The sequence below is a fragment of the Myiozetetes cayanensis genome, unplaced genomic scaffold (genome assembly GCF_022539395.1).
Source record: "Myiozetetes cayanensis isolate MyiCay16 unplaced genomic scaffold, myiCay2020 scf5-8, whole genome shotgun sequence".
Classification (NCBI taxonomy): domain Eukaryota; kingdom Metazoa; phylum Chordata; class Aves; order Passeriformes; family Tyrannidae; genus Myiozetetes; species Myiozetetes cayanensis.
The window spans coordinates 112,931,140-112,951,244 of record NW_026087742.1 but is presented as its reverse complement, the minus strand read 5'-3'; the positions used below and the strand labels follow the sequence as shown (position 1 = coordinate 112,951,244).

Here is a 20,105-nt window from a genome sequence, read left to right as displayed (position 1 = left end):
TCCCTGCCCATGCATGGGGTTGGGACTGGATGATCTTTTATGTCATTTCCAACCCAAACCAGATTCTGTGATTCTCTGAACTTCTGGCTGTGAGGTCTCCACCCCAGACATGACTCAGGTGTTAGGATAACTCCAGGTGTAGGGTTAGCAAGAGGTGCTGACTCATGGCAACTCAGTGTTTTGAAAAAGCAAGCCTGGTCATTTTCCACAGAAGGCAACTATTTCTCGTGTGAGAATCAGTTTCGTTTCTCCCGATTCTTGTCACTGTCTGTAGGTGGAGCCTGTAAATAAAAAAGCACCCGAAGAAGTTCGAAAAGGTTATTGCATCTCCTTGCTACAGGACACTTACGAGGGTAAGTTCCTTTTTTCCTGCTTCCTAGAATAATAATGCAATTTTTGACGATTGCCTTCATTCCTTTTAATGTGAAAAGGCTCCATGAGAGTCCAAAACAAGTGTGTTTAAACAAGGTCGCCCGGAGCAGGATTTGTTGCTTTCTGGGGCGGGGAAAAAAGAAAAGACATTAGTATTATTTCCTCTTTAAAAGGAGAGAACTGGGAGATGGCATTTAAATCAGAACACATGTTTTGAAGTATGTACTTGGGGGTGGAAGAGGCAATGTTCAGCAACATGATCTAGCCAGCAGTGTTCACGTGCAGCATCATCAGTTTATTTTTTTTTTTTCTGAGAAGACAGCTAAAATTAACAAACATACAGCCCAGAGACTCTGTAGTTCACCCAAATATCCTGAAATATGTCAGTCAGAAGTCCACATGCTCTTCTGGCTGGAAATGGTGAATAATTCTTTCACTACATTTTTAGATTAAAAAAAAAAAATACAGCTGTGTGGGTTCAGCACCGCAGCCCTGCACTTTAGGGTTAGAGGGGATTTTATTGGTAAGGGGTTTTTTTTCTATATCTCCTTGAGATGCAAAGCCAGGATCTTTAGGGAAAAACAAGGCAGCCCCTCTTCAGAACCATCAGCAGGTTGGTGCTTCGTGCAGGTGTGGCTGTGCAGCACACAGTGCTCCTTGCTGTGCCAGGGGAGGTTTCCACACACAGGCAGGCAAAGATCTAAAAGTAAAGCTCAAGGAGAGGAGGGAGGCAGGGGATACTTTAGGATTTAATCTCTGCACTTGACTGGATCTTAGGTATTTACACACCTGTCCAAAAACGTGCCTCGCTCTGCACCGTTTTGGGTGAATGAATTCAAGCAGGACAGACTTTGTTCAGGGAGAACTCTCTTGTAACTTTATTACTCCATTACTCCATTTCTATATACAGACTCTCTGCCGAACCTGGGTCCGAGCTCTCCAGCCAGGTAGGTGTTTCTTCATCTCCCCACATAACCACACCCTCCCCATGTGGCTGCTTCCAGCCGCAGGGAACAACCACGCTTCAAGGGGTTTCCAGCTTGACCTTGTGATTCTTTTCACACACACACGCACAAATCTTAGCTTTGGCTCGCTCAGGACCACAATATTTTTGCTTTAGTATTTTTCTTCTTCTTGTTTTATCATCCAGGTGGGCTGGTGGTGTCCGTCCAGCCACTCCTACATGGGGGTACCCTGCGGGCATCCCTGATGAAGGCACTGGCAGTGGGGTGGTGGGGGAGAGGGGGCTGGGAAGGGGTGAAAGTTGACCTGGAAACTCCCTGAAATCTCAGGAGGTCAGTTTGCCCTGCTGGCTCAGCCTCCAGCACCATTTTATATACCCTTTGGTGGCCAATGTGCACCAAAGGCAATCACAAACATCTCAGCTCCCCTATCTCTGGAATGAATTAATTATGCAAGCATCCAGACATCCTGCAGTGCCCACCTGGTCTGCTTATCTTTGGGCAAATGGGGGAGGGCTGAGGATTCATGAGAAGACCCAACAATCACCCTTACACACACCTAGGGGGGCTGAAGACCACAGGGTGCCCACACACCCTGACAGAGATACCTACAGGCAGCAGCAGAGTAAACCAAGACGTGTGGATTTCTGAGGTTATCCAGCCATTCTCTCCATGGACCTGAAAAAGGTTGGTAGGGTGGGGCAATCCTTCCTGTGCCACAGGGGCATAGTCATTTCTTTGTGTACCAAGCCCTGACAACATCATGAAAGAAAGAAGAGGGGGGGGGAAAAAAAAAAAAAAAAAAAAAAAAAGCTGCAATTTTAAAGTGATTCTCTGAAATGGTCAGAATTCACACGTGAAACAGGACACCAGGATGACGTGATGACACTGAAAGTCTGCCAAGGACTTCCCTTCCCCAGGGCTGCCCCTGCCTCCTTCCTTGCCTCGAACTACACAGGTGCTTTGTTGCTTTGTAGTTGTGAATTCTGCAAGGCCAAAGGCAACGTTTTGGAAGCAAGAGGGTCTCACTGAAGCTTTGGCTCAACAGGAAGAACCCTGACCTAACTACAATCCACAGTAATAGATAACAGAGGTGTTATTTAGGCACTGCATTGGCAATATTTAGATACTGTATTAGCAATACATCTAATCCACATAATCACTGTATGCTACTTTTCACGCCTGTCCCAAAATCTTCTCTTGACTACTCTGCTACAGCATGTGGTGATTGTGTCCGATCATCCTATTTTGACATCCACTTATATTAGAAAACCTGTAAACTTAATTCAAGCAAAGAAATTAACAAAACAGGAAGTTATTTCAAGCAAAGATGCGTTTCTTCTAAGTTATTTCCCCTAGTGTTTGAGTTAAACAGATCCTGGTTTTGGCAGAAGGAAGCCAAAGAACATCAAGTTTTGAAAAAATACTGGTGGTTTTTTTTTCTTTAAATCTCTCTCTCTGGAAATCACTTTCCCTGGAAAATGTCACATCAAAAACCTCTAGTTTCTTCAGCCACCCGCAGAAAATAAGACAAAACTTTTACATAAAGAAAAGTTGAATAAGCAAATAAAAAGCCTCCCTTCTCTAACATCACCTCAAGCAAAGTGTGCTTTTGGGGAGGGGGTTTTAAGCTATAGAGGAGGGGACCAAGATACAGAGGTTCTAAAACAGGTGTCAGACTTGCCTCTGGCAAGTGTTTCTGCCACAAGAGAGGTGAGTTGGCTGCACAGCAGAGTGTGGCTTGGTGTGTCCCACTCTCATCGCTGGTGGCTCACCCATGTAGACCCTCCTTGAGCAGCCCACGGCTCTGTACTCCTGACCCCAGGAAGTTAAGGATTCTCACAGTCTCTCCAACCATGCCCAGGTACTGACTGAGCTTCTCCAGACAGCTTTCAGCAAAAATTTCACTAAGGAAAACCAGCTTTTTGCAAAAAAATGGTGTAACTTCCACCACCACCCCCACCCCCCACAAGTAAATACTGTTTTTTTTCCTGTGGCAATTTCATTCTTTCAAGCTGGAGTCACTCATTGCCCCATGTTTGATTTCAGAAGCTGTACCCAAGAGCTGGACCAGGCAGTAACCACTATTTAGTGAATCACTTATGGACAACCTGCGTGGCAGCCCAAAAAATCGGCGGGCCATGGATAAAAGGAACGCAGCCTTCAAACCGCCTTCTGCAAGAACCAAACCCGCCCCGAAGATAGAAGGGTTTGCATTTCCTTTCTTAAAACAATCTTTTGAAGGTGTTTCAGTACCTCTCCCACCAGAGACAGAAGACGAAGCTTTTCAGATGTCAGAGAACATTTTCCATAGGAGCCCTAACTATGAGAAGAAGGGTTTGGAGAAAGAGGATTCCGGAGAACAGGAGAAGGTAAGGCAAGAAGAGGACACAGATCCTCCCCATTCTTGCTCTGTTGGTTCACTTTGTGGCCCCAAAATTAATTCCTCTGTCTCTTTTCAGGCAATCTATACTTGTTAGGTCTAAGGAGTCCTTTTGGATTAGGACCAAGCAGTCATTTGTGTAACTAGGAAGGCAGGTACCTGCAATTAATCTGCAGATATAAACAATGCAGGCCTAAAAAAGGGGAAAAAAAAAAAAGGATGGCTGCAGCCTAGAAGCCAATTTAGTGTGTGACATGAACCTGTGTCATTCTTAACAACAAATGTTGAACAGAAATCCTAAAAGCTGAGATAAATTTTGCTTGAGGCTCTTCTACCTTCAACAGAAATGCAAAGAAAGCTTGATAATAACCTTCTTAGATATTTGACACTGGAAGCAGATTACTTTTAAGTTTGTGACATAGTTAATGAATTTTTTGAGAATTGGCTATCTATTAAACATCATAGTGAAGGCAGTGGGCAGGGGGTACCAGTAACATTTCAGTGCCTGCCTCCAGTAAAGTGTGCTTTCTTCTTCATCTTGGAAAAAAAAATCTGCTTGACAGACATACTCTTAGAGTTGGCTGCCTTGGATAAAAGTGATGTAGAGAAACTTCAGTTTTTCTTTTCAAAAAATCAGGTTTGATTGTGCCTGGCCCAATATATCTGAAACATATTGGTGTTCTCAAAATTGCATTTCTAAATGCAGCAGTCAGACTGGAACAGGGAGAGAGGAACAGGGAAAAAAGACTAAGGATGATCTTTATATACTTCATTTGAGCATATTTAACAGCAGATGGACCAGTTTTGTAAAAGGCTGGAAATTATCTGGCTTGTTTTCATGTAAATGAGGAGCCTGTGTTAATGTCTGGCACACGTATCAAAACCAAAAAATGACAATAATCAGTCATTTAACACAACCCACTCATATTCATTCCTTACCCAAGCCCAAAATGAGGCAAAGAAAGAAGAGCCATGATGATCTAAAAGGCTTTTAGCCACCTGTTGAGGACTCCATAGCAGAACACTTATGGTATCTGTGCAAAAACTCTATCTTCAAACTCCAAACCAAAGATATTAATAAGCTATTCTGTGCTAAATTCTGTGATTACTAGTTTTCATTTGCATACACGTTTCAATAAATCTGTAGATGAGTGGAAGAAAATGGCAATTATTACAAAAAAAAAAAAGAACAAAGCACAATTAGTAATGTGGTTTCCTTCTTTTTTTTTACCCTCTCAGAATAGCTTCCAAAATCAGGGTTTTTTTGCTAAGGATGATCATTAGGCCAACAGATTTTTTTTTTCATAGTTATAGACACCTGTTTATTACATGGAGATGCAAAGATGCACAGTGATATAAAGCACAGCTTGATGCCAGTAAATAAGCTGTTACTAAAGAAGGACGAGCAGGAAAAATGTCTAGATTTTTGCTGTCGCTGTTGTGGAAACAACTTATTTTAAAATTAGGGAAAACTCATCCTAAGTTTAACTCCACCAGGCTGCAGAACACACCCTGTACAAACAATATGAGGAAAAGATCAGGCCCTGCATTGACCTCGTCGACAGCCTGAGAGCTCTGGGAATAGAGAAGGACCTGTCCCTGCCCGCGATCGCAGTGATTGGAGACCAGAGCTCTGGGAAAAGTTCTGTCCTAGAAGCCCTGTCTGGTGTTGCTCTTCCCAGGGGCAATGGTAAGAATTCACCTTCTCAGGTTTTCACCTGAATTTCACTTTGATGAGATGGAAGGGTTTTTTTTCTCCTTTTTTTTTTTTTTTGGTCTAGAATTGGACAACTGTGACTGAGAAATGGATTTTTTTTAAAAAAAGCATACAAAGACCTTTACTTAAAAACGAAACATCATTTAAGTCAGAGAAGGTTGTTGGAAGACTTTGCTGCTCAAGAAATTCACTTTTCAGCTCTCTGTGTGTGTGTGTATATTCTCACACGTAAGTTCTGCAAGTTCTGCGTGAGCTGACAATACCCTCAAATCTTTGAGGGTGCACTTGGGGAAAAGTTTTCCAAGGATTTAAGGTGCAGCACTGAAACAGGTCACCCAGCAAAGAGCAAATCTACAAATCTGTGGAGGTTTGCAAGACCAGGCACGAGTGGAAAGAGCCATAGCTGACCTCCTGTAGTGCCAGGGACAATCCTACCCCGAGTGGGAAGTTGGATGAGATGCCCTCTGGCAATGTCACGTAGTGCAGGGCTGTGTATCATGTTCAGCAGCTACTGAGTTTCACCTCTGCCTTCGGAACTGCTGCAGGTATTGTCACTCGCTGTCCCCTGGAACTTAAGCTGAAAAGGTTACCCGAGGGCCAGGCGTGGCGAGGGAGAATCTGTTACCGCAACTTTGTCTTGGACCTCCAGGACGCCTCTGAGGTGGACAGGGCAATAAGACAAGGTGAGTGGGTTTGGCTTGCTCAGTCTCCCCTGAAGCAGGATGATCCGTGATGATCACAGAACCACAGAATGGTTTGAGCTGGAAAGGGCCTTAAAGATCATCTAGTCCCAATCCCTACGCCGTGGGCAGGGATGCCACTTGCAAGGTCCATGATCCTTTTATCCATGATAAAAGGCTCAGGCTGAGTCCTTAGCTGGATGGTGTCTTCCTGGTTTCCAGGTATGGGGAGGCTGTCTGTCAAATTGTAAACATGGAAAGCCCCAAATGGTCCCTGTCATCAGTTTGAAAGCTCAGAGATTGCTCAAGGTGTCTCTCGCTGGAAACCTTACAATTTTGGAGAAAACTGGAAGAAGGCAGAGTGGAGAGCATGGAGAAATCCTGGGAGGTGCTGTGGCCATGGCCTCAACCGTTGTCCTTCCCATGTCAGAGCTTTACTGTTACAGCATTTCATGCTGTGTAAGAAATCACTGTTCTTACCCAAAGGGCAGTAAGCATTTGCCCTAAATGTGAAAGTTGGAATTTCCTTATTTCCTTCACTAGCACAGCTCTGCACATTGTTATTCTTCCTTTTTTTTTTTTTTTTCCCCATTAGCTTTTCAATATATTATTTGGATATTCTCAAGTTATCTTTCCAAAACTGGCAAGGCAATGGTATTGAGTTAATTAAGGTAATTACATGGATGAAAATCTCTCATGAGAATGGCTTTGGGTTTTCTTTGCTTCTCTGTGCCGCTCACAGTTCCAGCATTATTGCCTTGTAGGATCTGGGACAATTTACTTGATCTCCCAACCTCCCTATCAAAATGTGAAGAATGTAGAGCAACACCTATTTGTCTTTCAAGGCATCCAAGGATTAATTAATGCCTAGAAAGTGTCTTGCTGCTGGGGAAGCATTTCTACAGCTGACCAATATTTTATCTGATCCCTTTTGCAGTGATTTATTTAGATGTATTTTGTCTCCACGCACGAGAGTTCACGAATACGTGCTCTGTAAAATATTGCAGTTCATATTCCAAAGGGACCTCACACGTGCTGCCTAATAATTTCCTTAGATTTTTGCATGAGTGGATTTATGTGTGTGGCTGGATCTGAGAGAAAAAGCCAAGCCTAAAAGAGCCTGAGGTGGTAGCTGGGCACTTTTCAAAGTCGGTGTGTTAAGCTTTGGTTTGATGCCTATTTGAAGCTTGTGTTCATTGCCTTGCTCTTTTGTCCTTGCAGCCCAGGACATTGTGGCTGGTCCTAGAGGTGCCATTAGTGGAGAATTAATTTCCCTAGAGGTCTGGTCCCCAGATGTCCCAGATTTGACACTAATTGATCTTCCTGGAATTGCCAGAGTGGCCGTGGGGGACCAGCCAAAAGACATCGGGGAACAGGTAAAACTCAGCCTCGTGTGCCACTCTGTGCATGGGGACACCTCTGTAACCCCCCTCATCCCGGGGCACGTCACTGAACACACTGCAGCCCCATGTCCCTCAGCTAGATATGGAAGATAAATACACCCCAGAAAAGCTGGTCTCTTACCAGCCCTCTGGATGTATTTGGCAGAGGAGAACAGATCTGAGTTCATCCCTTACTTGCAGAGCACATCAGAATCAGACCCATCCTGGGTTTTGTCATCCTTTAAGGCAGCCCAGAAGACCTTTTTGGAAGTAAACAGAATAAGTGTTAAAGTGGAGGGGATTTCTACTCTTCCTCTGCCTGCTTTTAGAGGCAATGCTGGGGAATGTAAATAAATCTAGTTGGACAAACTCAACTTTGAGGGTGATGTGCAGGAACTGAGTGTACTGTTCCTCCTAAAATGCCTTTAAATAGAAGCTTGGAATAAGAGGAGCCCAAACTGAACTAGACATACCAAATAAAAATTGAGACTAGATTGGATTGTCTGGGCTTTACTTTCTGGGAGGAGAGTAATTTAGTTTCAGAGTTAGACAGTAATCTTTCTATTGTATTCAGAAGAAAGCAGCAGATGTGACAGGATCCAAACATTTCCATCATCCCCAGCTGTCTGCACACTTCAAAGATGGAGTCTATAGCATTGTAGTATGTCAGAAACTGGGGTGGATGGGGAGTAGAAAAGGAAGGCATCTTTATAAAACCCAGGGAGGAAGGGGAAAGAGTGAATTTACTTCAGAATAAGCACAATAGAGCTGTGTGAAGCTGTTGCAAAATGACACAAATTATGAGAAACTGGTTTAGTTGGGCATTGAAACATAGAAACAATGCCAACTAGATATCACGTGCTACTTGGTTTTTGGCTTATTTTTCATTTCCCTGCAAATACTCCACTGAAATAAAAGCCAGACATTTGCTCTCCTTGCAGAGGTACAAATTTGAGATTTGTCAATATAATCTAGCTTGCTTTCTTTTCATGAGTGCGTGCCTAGACATCAGAACCTGATTTTCTTACATATGGCTCTTTATCAAATACCTTTAATACTTCCATAATGAAAGATTACTCGCATGAGAGGTTAAAATCTACATAGCTGTTGAGACAGGCATGGCAACAGTCCGGTCTCTGTTCATGCCAGCTGTTTGGATAAGGATAAGGATGTTTGCATAGGAAAAGAGGCTGCATTCTTCTGCTGACCCCTTTCCAAACCATCCTTTAGCATGTAATACCATCCTCAGCATATGTGGCATTTAATGTCATCAGACAGTGGCTCATCTTGCTAGAAATGGTCACATTCTATGTGCAAGCATCTGATTTCACCGAAACTCCTTACTGCTGTGTTGCATTGCAGATCAAAATTCTCCTTAAAAGAATTATTGGTTGCAAAGAGACAATCAATTTGGTAGTGGTGCCATGTAATGTGGATATTGCAACAACAGAAGCCTTGAAAATGGCCCAGGAGGTGGATCCCAGTGGAGAAAGGACACTAGGTGAGACAACTTTTAAGCTACAAGTTGAAGAGAAGGGCAGTTTTCTTTTTGCATGAGAACTGATATTCTGTGTTCCACACCAGATCTCTGACATTAGCTACTAGAAGAAGAGGGGCAAAAAAAAAGAAAATAGCCTAAATAAACTATTTACAAAGCTTAAGTTGCTCTAAGAATAAGAAAAAAACACCTTGTTTTTGTGTCTCGCTGGCATTCGCATTATGAATAATTGGAAATTACAAATCTCAGTGGTAGGAAAGCTTTGCTGCTGCCTGTTAAAAAAAAGGTTTGCAAGGCAAAAGGCCTGGTGGGAGGCCAACTGTAGAGCAAGTTTTACAGGGCAAAGCCCAGGGGCTGAGAGCTTTGTAGGAGAGAGAAAACAGAGAAAAATTCCTTTATGAAACATGGTGGGGGGTAGGTTCTACTGCACCTCTCCCACCTGTAACTTCTGTGCTCGACTAACTTTGGGTCATTTCACAGGGATCCTCACCAAACCTGACCTGGTGGACAGAGGAACTGAAGAGTCTATCATTAGAATTATGCAAAACATGGTAATCCCCCTCAAAAAGGGTTACATGATCGTGAAGTGCCGTGGGCAGCAGGACATCCACAACAAAGTCACCTTGGCCTCTGCCATCCAGCAGGAGAGGAACTTCTTTGCGAGTCACAGACATTTCAGGTACCTCTCACAGAAAAGATCCACTTAAAAACATATTAAAATCACTTCAAAGCTTCCTGTTGATTTGCTGAGATTTAACTCAGGGTCACAAGCAGGTATTAATTAAAATTATATATTATATTTCTGATTGCCCGTCGTAGTGTTGTGTTTCAGCAACCCAGAGGAATTTTTACATAGCAAATAAACTTTGAAAATGTTTTCTGGATGCAAAATACTTGGGAGAAGTGCAATGAACTTTAGAAGTTCAGAATAGCCCCAAGGAATTCGAGTCAAGCATCTGAGCACTTCAAGTCAAGCACTTAAGTGTTTCTTTTCACTGGGAAACAGGGTGAAACACAGCATGAGAAAGGCAAACTGAGGGCACAGTTTGCCCAGAAGATGAGTCAGCAGCAAATCAATCATAATACAGAGGATGGCCAGATGAATCAGTGAACTTCACACATGCAGAAATGATACAGCAGCACATCCATCTGCTGTGAGGATTTGCTATTTTCAGGTTCTTCTCTGCTTCCCTTTGCTTAGCCAGGAGCCGTCAAACAACTCTTGAATAAAGGTGCCCAGAGAGTTCTGAGCTGCTGCCACGTCTGTACCAGCACTCCCCAGAGGGCTCTTTCTTTGCTCAAGTTGTTTAAGAGAACTAGTGAAAATAGAGCAGAGCATCAGTGCTGCCTCCTTGCCCTGCACATGCTGGCTACCCAAAAAACCACCTTTTCCTCTTTTTTTTTTGCAGTGTTCTTATGGAAGAAGGAAAGGCTACTATCCCCCATCTGTCGGTGAAGCTCACAAATGAACTTGTGAAGCACATCATTGTAAGTAACAGAGGTACCCCACTGAGCTGTTTGTGTCAGTTGCTGCCTAAAAATGAGTTCAACCCTTCAGCCTTGGGATGCAACGGACTGCAGCTGGACTGCAGCTTTCTGTGCATGGATAGTGCTTAATGATCCTTCAGTCTGGCAGTCTGAGAACAAACTGAACTGAGAGTCAGAGGTAAAAAAAAAAAACAAACAAACCATGCTCTGTCCTCAGATGTGCCTTTACACTGCAGATCATTTCATCTACTTGTGACTCATAACTCCTGCCTTTTCACTGGCAGCCATGATATTTCCTTTTGTTTATAAGGAGCCAGTCAGTCTTCAAAGACTTCATACAGGTCTGGTCAATTAGAATTTATTTTAAGGGTGGCAAGTTACTGCCATCAGCTTACTGAAACACAGTCATTTCTATTCAACTGAAAATGTCTTCAAAATCTCTAGTAAGATGTAGTTGTTCTACTATATTACTGTACTGCTGCAAGTACACTGGTGTTTTTATTTTATATATATTTATCTGTAAGTAGTATATTTTATTCCACTAAGGGAAGATGCTGAAATATAGGAAACCTCTAAATTCAGTCTCGAAGGAGAAAAAAGAAATATTTCTTTATGTAAACTTACAGAAAATAAGCCAGACATGTTCAACCTATGTCAACGCCCTTCTTTACTGTCTACTCCCCAGAAAACTTTGCCAACACTGGAGAGCCAAATACGTGAGATGCTCCATAAAACGTTACAGGATCTACAAAGGTACCAGAGAAGCACACCCAAAACAGAGTCTGAGAAGCTGATTTTCCTCACAGATGTAAGTATCAGTATTAGTTTGGTCAGGGAGCAGAGCGAGGAGGTAGAAAAAGGTATCGAAACATCAGCATGGACCACCAGGAAGTTTGTGGTCTCTGTCACTGAAATGCTTTGAGAGTAAAACAGACAAATCTCTGTCAGGAATACACCATACCTGCAAAAAGAATGGACCAGAGGAGCTCGTGGCCCGTTCTATTTTTTTTTCCATGTGATTACGTGACAAGAAAATGAAACAACTCAAGTTGGTTGGTCAAAATCAAGCACCTCAGAGAGGGAAAACTTACCCTCCTGCCTGCTCAACACTTTGAAGGGTTTCCATTGTTTACAGCACTTGTAAGTTCAAGTGTATTCCTGGTATCAAAATAGGGTTTGCCAGTCCACCTAAGTTGTCTCATCTTGGGGAGTTAATCCCTCACAGTAAGCCTTTGGTACTTGTGCAGGCTCATCATTCTTCAAAGACTTCATACAGGTCTGGTCAATTAGAATTTAGTAAATGGTTCTGAAAGTCTGTTGGGGGGGAGGGAGGGGAAAGAGCATAAAGTTTGTTCTCCTCTAGCTGTGATGGTTTTTAAAAAAAAAAAAATCCAAAGCTAAAAAACCCGGGAGCTGAGAGCATAAAAGATGTAAGGAAAGGATGTTTTCTATGAACCGTGACCCTGCTTTAATTCACTTAACATACACCGAGTAGTCTGAAGAAAATGAAAGTTTGCTACATGGCCTGCTTGTCCTTTAATTCATTACAGTTGATCAAACTCTTTAACCAAGACATCTCTCGGACAATGCGAGGGGAAGAGCAGCTCTTTGGGGACGAAATCAGACTGTTCACGAAAATCCGCCGAGAGTTCCAAACATGGGGAGTAATTCTCCTGGAGTGTGCTGAGAAGGGTAAGCACAGAAACCATCACTTACAGCTGACCTCAGAGTCTATTCCTTTGCTTTTAAATCTAGACACAGCATCATCAGTAGGTTGTTTTCAAGGAAGTGAAGAACAAGAAGCTACGAGCATCCATCTGTTGTAGTGTTAGGCAAGTCATGCTTTGGGAGCAAAGACATGGTTTGTGTTAACTGCTGTCATTACAGAGAGATCAGTGGATGTCTCTCTTCTCCCAGCAAAGCAGTAAAATCAAGACCCAGAATTTGTTGGTGATTCTCTGAACCACTTCTTCAAATAACAACACCACCACCAACACTCATTAATAATAAATAATAATACTTATATATATAATACATTGTTATTTTTTATTTTTATTATTATTATTGTTGTTATTATTACTATGAATGTTTTGGAATCTGGGTCTTTTTTTGTCCCACTTTAGCTCTGGTTTAAGGTGTGGAGAAAGTAATTCTGGGTCTGAAACAGCCACAGCCTTGCCAAGAATGTTGGACCTTTTTAATTGCTTAACTGAACTCAGTTCTTAACTGGGGGATTTTACTGTAGGGTGGTACACACAGACTGAACTCTGCTGTACACTCAACATCATTTGCAGCACTTTTTTCACACCTCTGAAACCCCATCATTTGCTCTTGGAGATGACATAGCCAGTCAAGCAGTAGCTCTTGAAACAGGTCCTTTTAGTCTTCGATGCACAGCTGTATCGCTAGTGACTAAAATGATAAATGATAATTTAGAAATTATAAAAAATGATAGGCACATATAGGTTACAAAGGTGTCATCAGCCAAAGAAAAATCTATGTATGAATATATAGGCATAAATGTGGAGACAGACTAATAGACAGCCATGGGTGTATACCAATGTCCCATGCTTTAGCAAGACCTTCCTCAACTGGTATCAGTCACTGCCTAAGATTTCTGAAGGTACATCTTTGAGTGTCAGGTGATTCTGTTTAACTTCAGCTTTCTGAATTAAATGATTAAAAATAGCCAATACTTTGGATACTTGAAACCTTAAACTTATTCGTTGTTGTTGTTGTTGGGTTGGTTTTGAGTTTTCTTGTTTGGGTTTTTTCATTATCCAACCACAGATTCATGTATCTGAATGTCAGGACTGAATGCATTCATGGCTTGACTTCTACTTCCACACGTGCACCTGATCCATAATTCACAAATCTGATCCCGAAACAGGGCAGTATCAAAACCTTTCAAAAAATGTGTAAACCAGTTCAAAGGGACATCACTCATTTAAGAGGGCATATGTGTATAATGTCAACAACGAAATGTTGACTGTTTTAAATATTGACTGTTTTAAACAAAAATAGCTAGTCAGCAGTAGATTTCCTGGAATAGGGGTTTAGTGAGCTTGGGGGGTTGTTTTGTTCTGTTTTTTTTTTAAAACTTGGAAGGGAGATGGCTCATTCACTGAGCAACAATGTGTTAACTCTGTTCTGTAGTAACAGCACTGCTTGAAAGATCATCTCAGCAGTTGCTCTTCTCAAGAACAACTCAGGAGGAGAATTAGACTTCCTTTTTAAATGTGGAAAGTACAGATTGAGTGATCTGGTAGTAAAGCAACATTATTTTACTATTACAGCTAAAAAAAGTGTACCCAGTAAGGTAAACAAATACGAAGACCAGTACCGTGGGAGGGAGTTCCCAGGCTTTAACAACTACAGGACGTTTGAGGACATCATAAAAGAGCAAATCCTGGAACTGGAGGAGCCAGCCGTCGAGATCCTGAACAACGTGATCCGTACGTCTCACAGCCCACGGGAGGCTCTTGGGTGGGACACACTGGGGTGCCTCACAATTGTGGGTTTTTTCCAGGATAAGCTGATGATAACGCTCTCTCTGCTGGAGCAAGAGCTCCAGCCAGGATACTGCAGAGAGGGGAAGTAAATCTGATTCGACCTGAAGGCTTGGTTCTTCTCTAGAGCCTTCATTCTCTCCAGCATTTGTTAATGTTTTTCCCAGTGGCTCTTGGAAGACAGAAAGTAACTTTAATAAATAACACACTAAGAAAACAGTATAGTAGAAGTACCTGGTGCCGGCCAAGCAGCTTGGAATTCCCAAACCCAGGGAGTGGAATACACAAACCTGAACTTTGAATGCAGCTTCTTTGATGACATTGTATGTATTACACAGTGACTGCTGGGGCTGGGGGGCAGGGTAGGTAGCTCATCCAGTAAAAGGCACCCAAGGTAAAAATGATGTTGTGATTCTGTCTCTCCTGTGCTGCCTTAGAGGGCAGCAATCCCATGCCAGACTCACTGCTCTGTACTCTGCATTCCAGCTCCTAGACCTGGAGAGGACACTCAGGGTGAGATCCAGATGTGCACACATGGTCAAGTGATGCTACATTTGGTAGACACAGATTTAAGCACAGAAATTGCTCTGTCAAAGAAATCTCTCTCAGGTGTTAAGCAGTTACAGGAGGTCTTTAATTGCTCACAGTCTTGGACCTGGAAATCTAAATTCCTCCTTGTTTGTGTCGGTCATAAAGGCAGAGTGCACCTACAGCTGCTCAGCTACTGCTGGATTAATACAGGAAATGAGTAGTTTCCCAAGTCTCATATTAACAATGGCTTAAAAACCTCAGCTACTTACCTGACTTTATTTTTCTGTCTATTCTTCCTTTAGAACTGGTTGAAGAGAAATTTATGGACATTGTTAAAAGGAATTTTGCTAATTTTCACAATCTAAGCAGAGCTGCTAAGGTGAGACACTACCTATACCCTGAGATAAGTTAAAAGCAAGACAGAATAGCATTTGTAAAGATAGCCATGCTTATGGTACATGTCTCACTGCATTACCCTTATGCAAGTGTGGAATTTCTTGCAGGAAAATAAGGAAGAAACTGAAAATGATAAAATGTTTATCATGGAACTACTGAAAGTGCATTTTGCACAACTTTGACAAGATTGCATATATATATATATATATACACACACATATATTCTCCATTCATTCTGGTCACATTCTTGATGCTTACAACACAGTGCAAAGAAAACCTGGCACGGCAGCCTTGAAGAGTTTTTAACTAATTTCAGATTTAAGTCCTGCAATGATTTGTAAGCATGGGGGTAGCCTCAGAGTCCTAAACAGTGCTTTTCCCTCTCTGAAAAGGAGCCAAGGTGTTAGCCAGTGCAGGAATGCCATCTTTGATGAAAGGGAGCAGGACAGGCCAAAAATCATTCAACTATGAAAAAAAAATTAGGAGATGACTGTTCACAGTTTGGGCAGTAGCATGCTTTGGGATGGAATTAAATGATATGGATGTCCTTGAAGGCTTTTTCTCAGAAAGAGCTTTGAGGAAGAGATGAGAAGCAATGCTGGCAGCCAGGAGGCAGAGTCCACTCACAGGGTACTGCTGAGAAAGGAAACACGAAGGCAAATACGAGTGAAATAGGTGGTTTGCCACTTGACTTGCATGGCCAAACCCTGCTAAGCTCCAGGCCTACCAGACAGCAAACAAATAAGCTATTTCACCCAAACACAGAGGTGTTCAAGAATATGGTGAGAGAAGTTCTGTTAGACACTGGACACGAGAAGAAAGATGGGATGCTTTCTGAGGGATGCTAGGAGAGCGTTTTAGGGGGATTTCAGTGATGACTGAGGGAACTTTGACATCCCCACAGACTTTCAGGTGGATGTATCAGAAAGGGCAGAAAGCATCAGATGGCTGCAAGGGAAGCACCAGACAGAGAGGGGTTAGGCAGGGTTGGTTTGCTGACAACAGACAGGAGACTGCAGTGTTTGAGAAGGGCAGGAGGGGCAATGGAATTCCCATCAGTGCCTGCTGTCACTGCTTACTTCAGGAGGGAGATGCAAACGAAGCTCATGCAGAAACCAAGGACAGGTTGAACTCATGTCTGGCCACTGCTGCTTGTTCCTGTCAACCTTGTGTTTGCCTTCGTGTTTCAAGCACCAGTTTTGACTGATTCCATTTGTGTTTAAGGAGGGGATAAAACTGCCATATTTTCCTGCTCTTTCACAGCAGAGGAACCAGAATCTAAAGAATTACCCCATGTTCCCAAGAGCCAGTGTGGGATCAGACAGTGCTCCAGCAAGGGCTGTTGAACACTGTGCCTGCCTTGGGACACTGCTGAGCACTGGTGCCTCTCCAAAGGAAGCAAATGTCTTAGAACTTCTTCTTCCTTTCTTTTCTAGATGAGAATTGAAGACATTAAAGAGAAACAAGCGGCAGAGGCTGAAAGACACATCCGGACACAGTTTAAAATGGAGAGAATTGTGTACTGCCAGGATGACCTTTACCTTCGTGATTTTAATGCTGTTAGGGCCAATATGCCACAGAATATATTTCAACCTCCGAAAGAAGAGCCCTCCTGTGTCCAGGAAATGGTTTCTCACACAAAGGCCTACTTCTCTGTGAGTTTACAGACAGCTTTGCTGCCCCCTGAATGCTACAGCATATACCCCTCATCCAGATCTTCCTGCAGTCAATACAGTCTTTCATACAACTGCTATGCAGGGAATAGTAGCCAGAGGGTATATAATTGTCTTGTTCAGGTACACACTCAGCTTCTGTACAAATTAAAAGGAGCTTCTGACCAGTGATGAAAACGTCAGGACAAAGCTGGTCTGTGGGGCTGTATCAGCACCGTGGCCAGGGAGGAGCAGTTGCAGAGTGTAGGATACGGTGATCAGGAAAGCCTGCAAGTTGTTAAAAGTGACAGCTGGCTCCTAAACCACTTGTTAACCACCTCCCAGGCTGGCCTGGCTCCCTGCTGCAGCTGCCCCTCGCTTGGGGAACACACCATCAGCAAGGGAGTCCTCTCCTCCTCCTCCAGCCTTCCAGGGAGAAGGGGGTGACTCCCTGCCCCCTACACAGCTCCACACCAGTACAGTGCTCTCTTGCTGGCTTGCCTATGGGGACAAGAGCTGGGGGGAGGAAAAGACAGTCACTCACCAGCATAGGGAAGAGCCCTTGGCCCTGTAATTAAAAGTGATGAGTGATGGCCAGCTCCCCACTCCAGCAAAAGAAGTGACAGTCCTAGGACTGTTCTCTCCACTGCAAGTTCTCTCACGGTTTTCAAACAACACTGGTTTTCACAAGTTTAAAAACATTATATACAGCACTTTGGCATTTGGCACAGCATCTGAGAGCTCAAGCCACTCTGCATATTCCTGCAGCCAGCAGAACGTGGTGTCCGTGGCTCGCAGTCAGATCCCAAAACTAACATGGCAAGGGGCGAGATAATAAAACATCGAGTTAAAGTGAATCAGCTGTCCGAAGGGATCAGAGTGCATCTGCTGTGCTGCAGGTCCCTCCCTAGAAGTTAAGTCTCTGAAGAAATATGGGATGTTTTAACAAAGGATCATGTTAGAGAGGGACAGAAAAGAGAACACGCAGTATCAGGATTTGCTTTGTCATAAACCTCCCTCAGAAAGCAACAGGTTCAATATTAATAATGCAGTAGAGTAAGCAGCAGCTCACCTTGAATTCTAATAGCAGGGTTTTGACAAGTTCCTGCAATTAAATGTCCAGGCTGCTCAGGCTGATGGCGAGAAAACCAGTGGCTTTCAGAGAACAAGAGACAGAGGTAGAACTGCATAAGCTCTTCCATCCCTCGTTATACTCACTACTGTAATAGGTATGACTTACATGCTAGTTAAACATTTTTTTTAAAATGCCCTAAGAGCCATTTTCAACAGAAAAAACATTCCAGTGCATCATTATCTCCATGGGACTTATGCAAGGCCAAACACAGTTTGAATGAGATGGAAGCTCCTAAGCATCCATGGCAAGTGAAAATGGCATGCATGAAACCATGTCACCTATGACAGGACTGTCAAAATTCTGGGTAGAGTTTGGCTCCAGAAGAACACTCATATTTAAAGCACCTGGTCTCCCTCACAGGGTCAGTAGTGCCTAGAGAGCAGGTAGGTTCAGTAAGTGCTTTAGCTGGCTCAGCCAAATTGCTTGCCATGGACTAGATCTCTGCAAACTACAAAGAAAAACTTAACATCTAGTCTTGGCTGTTCTTCAGCTTGATTTCAGCCCCATCATCATACACAAAAGATTTTTAGACACTGAGCTCCAGGGGTATCTAAAGCCAGAAACAACTTTAGACTTCCCAGGAAACTGTAGGATTTCCCAGGCTGCCTGTAGGACCTACAAATGAAATGCACCTCTCCCTGACCCTCCCACTGCCATTTTCAGGTCAGGTATCACAAAAAGAAAGGAAGACAGCACCTCTCAGTTGCAGCCAGTCACTCAAGCATAAGTGCTCACCTGGCACCAGGAGGGTTTGAAGCAGCTCTCCCACATGGGAGAGGTTTTATTTTTCAGTCCTGTTGCCCAGGAGCACCAGCTGAGCCCCAGACCTCTCTGGAGAAAGGGCCCCACAAGCTCTTCTGGGTCAATCTGTTTCAGTTTGCATCAGTAACTCGACCAGGCAGTTGGTCAGGTTAGGCAGGAGATTATCTCATGGAGATATCGCTGCATGTAATGCAGGCACAGTCTGGTCTCACCACTGCTGAAGACATTTCCCCTTAAGGCTAAATCCTACCCCAAAGCTGTCTTACACTTAAAAGGGCAACCACACCAGTAATACCATCTAAATATAGGAATTTAGCAGCTTTGGGAAAAAATCACTCTGTGATTTCCTGCACCGTAACATCTTGGTAGCGTTTAGTGAAGACAGGTTTGACAACAGAAATGGTTCACAAGTTCTGTTTGTCAGGTATGTTCTCCTATAACTCACATCAATGACAGCTGAGAGAGCTAAGCAGGGAACAGCCTGCCTTGGTTTTAGTTTGCTGAGGGCAAGAAAACAACAGCTGGCATTCCACTAACTTAATTTTTGGATCTTTAGGCACAGAGAAGAGTTGCAAACATTTTTCAGTTCATAGTAGTACTCACTTCTTGAACAGTGACTCAACCCAACCTTTTGAAACCTCGGTATCACTTTTTACCAGATTACCTATAACCCCTTCCTTTTTCAGTTCTTTTTGGGAAACTAGAATTTCGCTCTTTTTTTTCCCCCCCCTCTCGCAGGGAGCAAGTAAACGCCTCTCCAATCAGATACCGCTGATCATCCTGTCTTCTGTCCTTCACGACTTCGGAGAGAACATTCAGACCACAATGCTGCACCTTTTGCAAGATAAAGACAAGTTGAACGTTCTCCTTGAGGAGGACGCTGAAGCTGCTAAACATAGGAACTATCTCAGTCAACGAGTCAGTCGTCTCACCAAGGCCTGTCAGTACCTGAGGGACTTCTCCGCGCTGTAATCTGTTTTTCATAAGCATTTTTCTTGTTTTCTAGCATTACTGAAGAGTTTTGTATAATCACCTAAACGTTTAATGTCATCCCAGACCTTTAACACTCATTTCTAGTGCTCAGCTCTGCTTTATTCTCCATAATCAGTTCCATGCAAGCAGCTACCTCTACATCAAGGGCTCCACTGGGGTGGAGCTGTGACTAAACAAATGTAACCCCTTTTTTTGCTTCATGAACTCTGTACAACCATTGAAATGATTATTAAAAAGCTACCACTCCAAGGATTATATGTTTTGTTGTCTTTCCTGCCATTGTCTGAGAGGACTCTGCGAAGTGTCACCACTGTTAAGTGTCAGCCCAATAGGCAGAGAGGGAACAAACAGTGGGAATGAAACAATTACAGACTGGAAGGAAAATAGAAGTTTACTTCATCTGATGGGTACTTCCACAGGATGCCACTGGCTCTGCTGAGTCTCCTTTTTCAGTGCTCTGATTTGCAGAGAAAGGGTAAGAGGCTCTTTCTCTTGGAACCCGGAGCATCACCTGAAATTTTGGGACTGATGGGCAATTCAATACATGGTAGCATTTGAACGTCCAAAATGGATTAAATCACCCAGGATGTTAAATATTAGAAGGCTGTCTCAGTATGTGGCTTGCTGCCTTCCCCCTTCCCCTCC

At 43.2% G+C, this 20,105-nt stretch overlaps 1 protein-coding gene across 1 annotated transcript; it reads left to right on the top strand.

Moving 5' to 3' along the window:
• Positions 1-1,285: 1,285 nt before the first annotated feature.
• Positions 1,286-19,700, top strand: LOC126649009 (interferon-induced GTP-binding protein Mx-like). The gene is made up of 14 exons (XM_050332814.1): positions 1,286-1,319; positions 3,384-3,706; positions 5,215-5,407; positions 5,980-6,117; positions 7,336-7,490; positions 8,859-8,997; positions 9,475-9,673; positions 10,404-10,482; positions 11,168-11,290; positions 12,033-12,174; positions 13,779-13,937; positions 14,825-14,901; positions 16,355-16,573; positions 19,206-19,700. The coding sequence occupies exons 2-14, from the start codon at positions 3,437-3,439 to the stop codon at positions 19,437-19,439; spliced, it is 2,127 nt and encodes a 708-aa protein (XP_050188771.1). The 5' UTR covers positions 1,286-1,319; positions 3,384-3,436; the 3' UTR covers positions 19,440-19,700.
• The last annotated feature ends 405 nt before the right edge of the window (positions 19,701-20,105 follow it).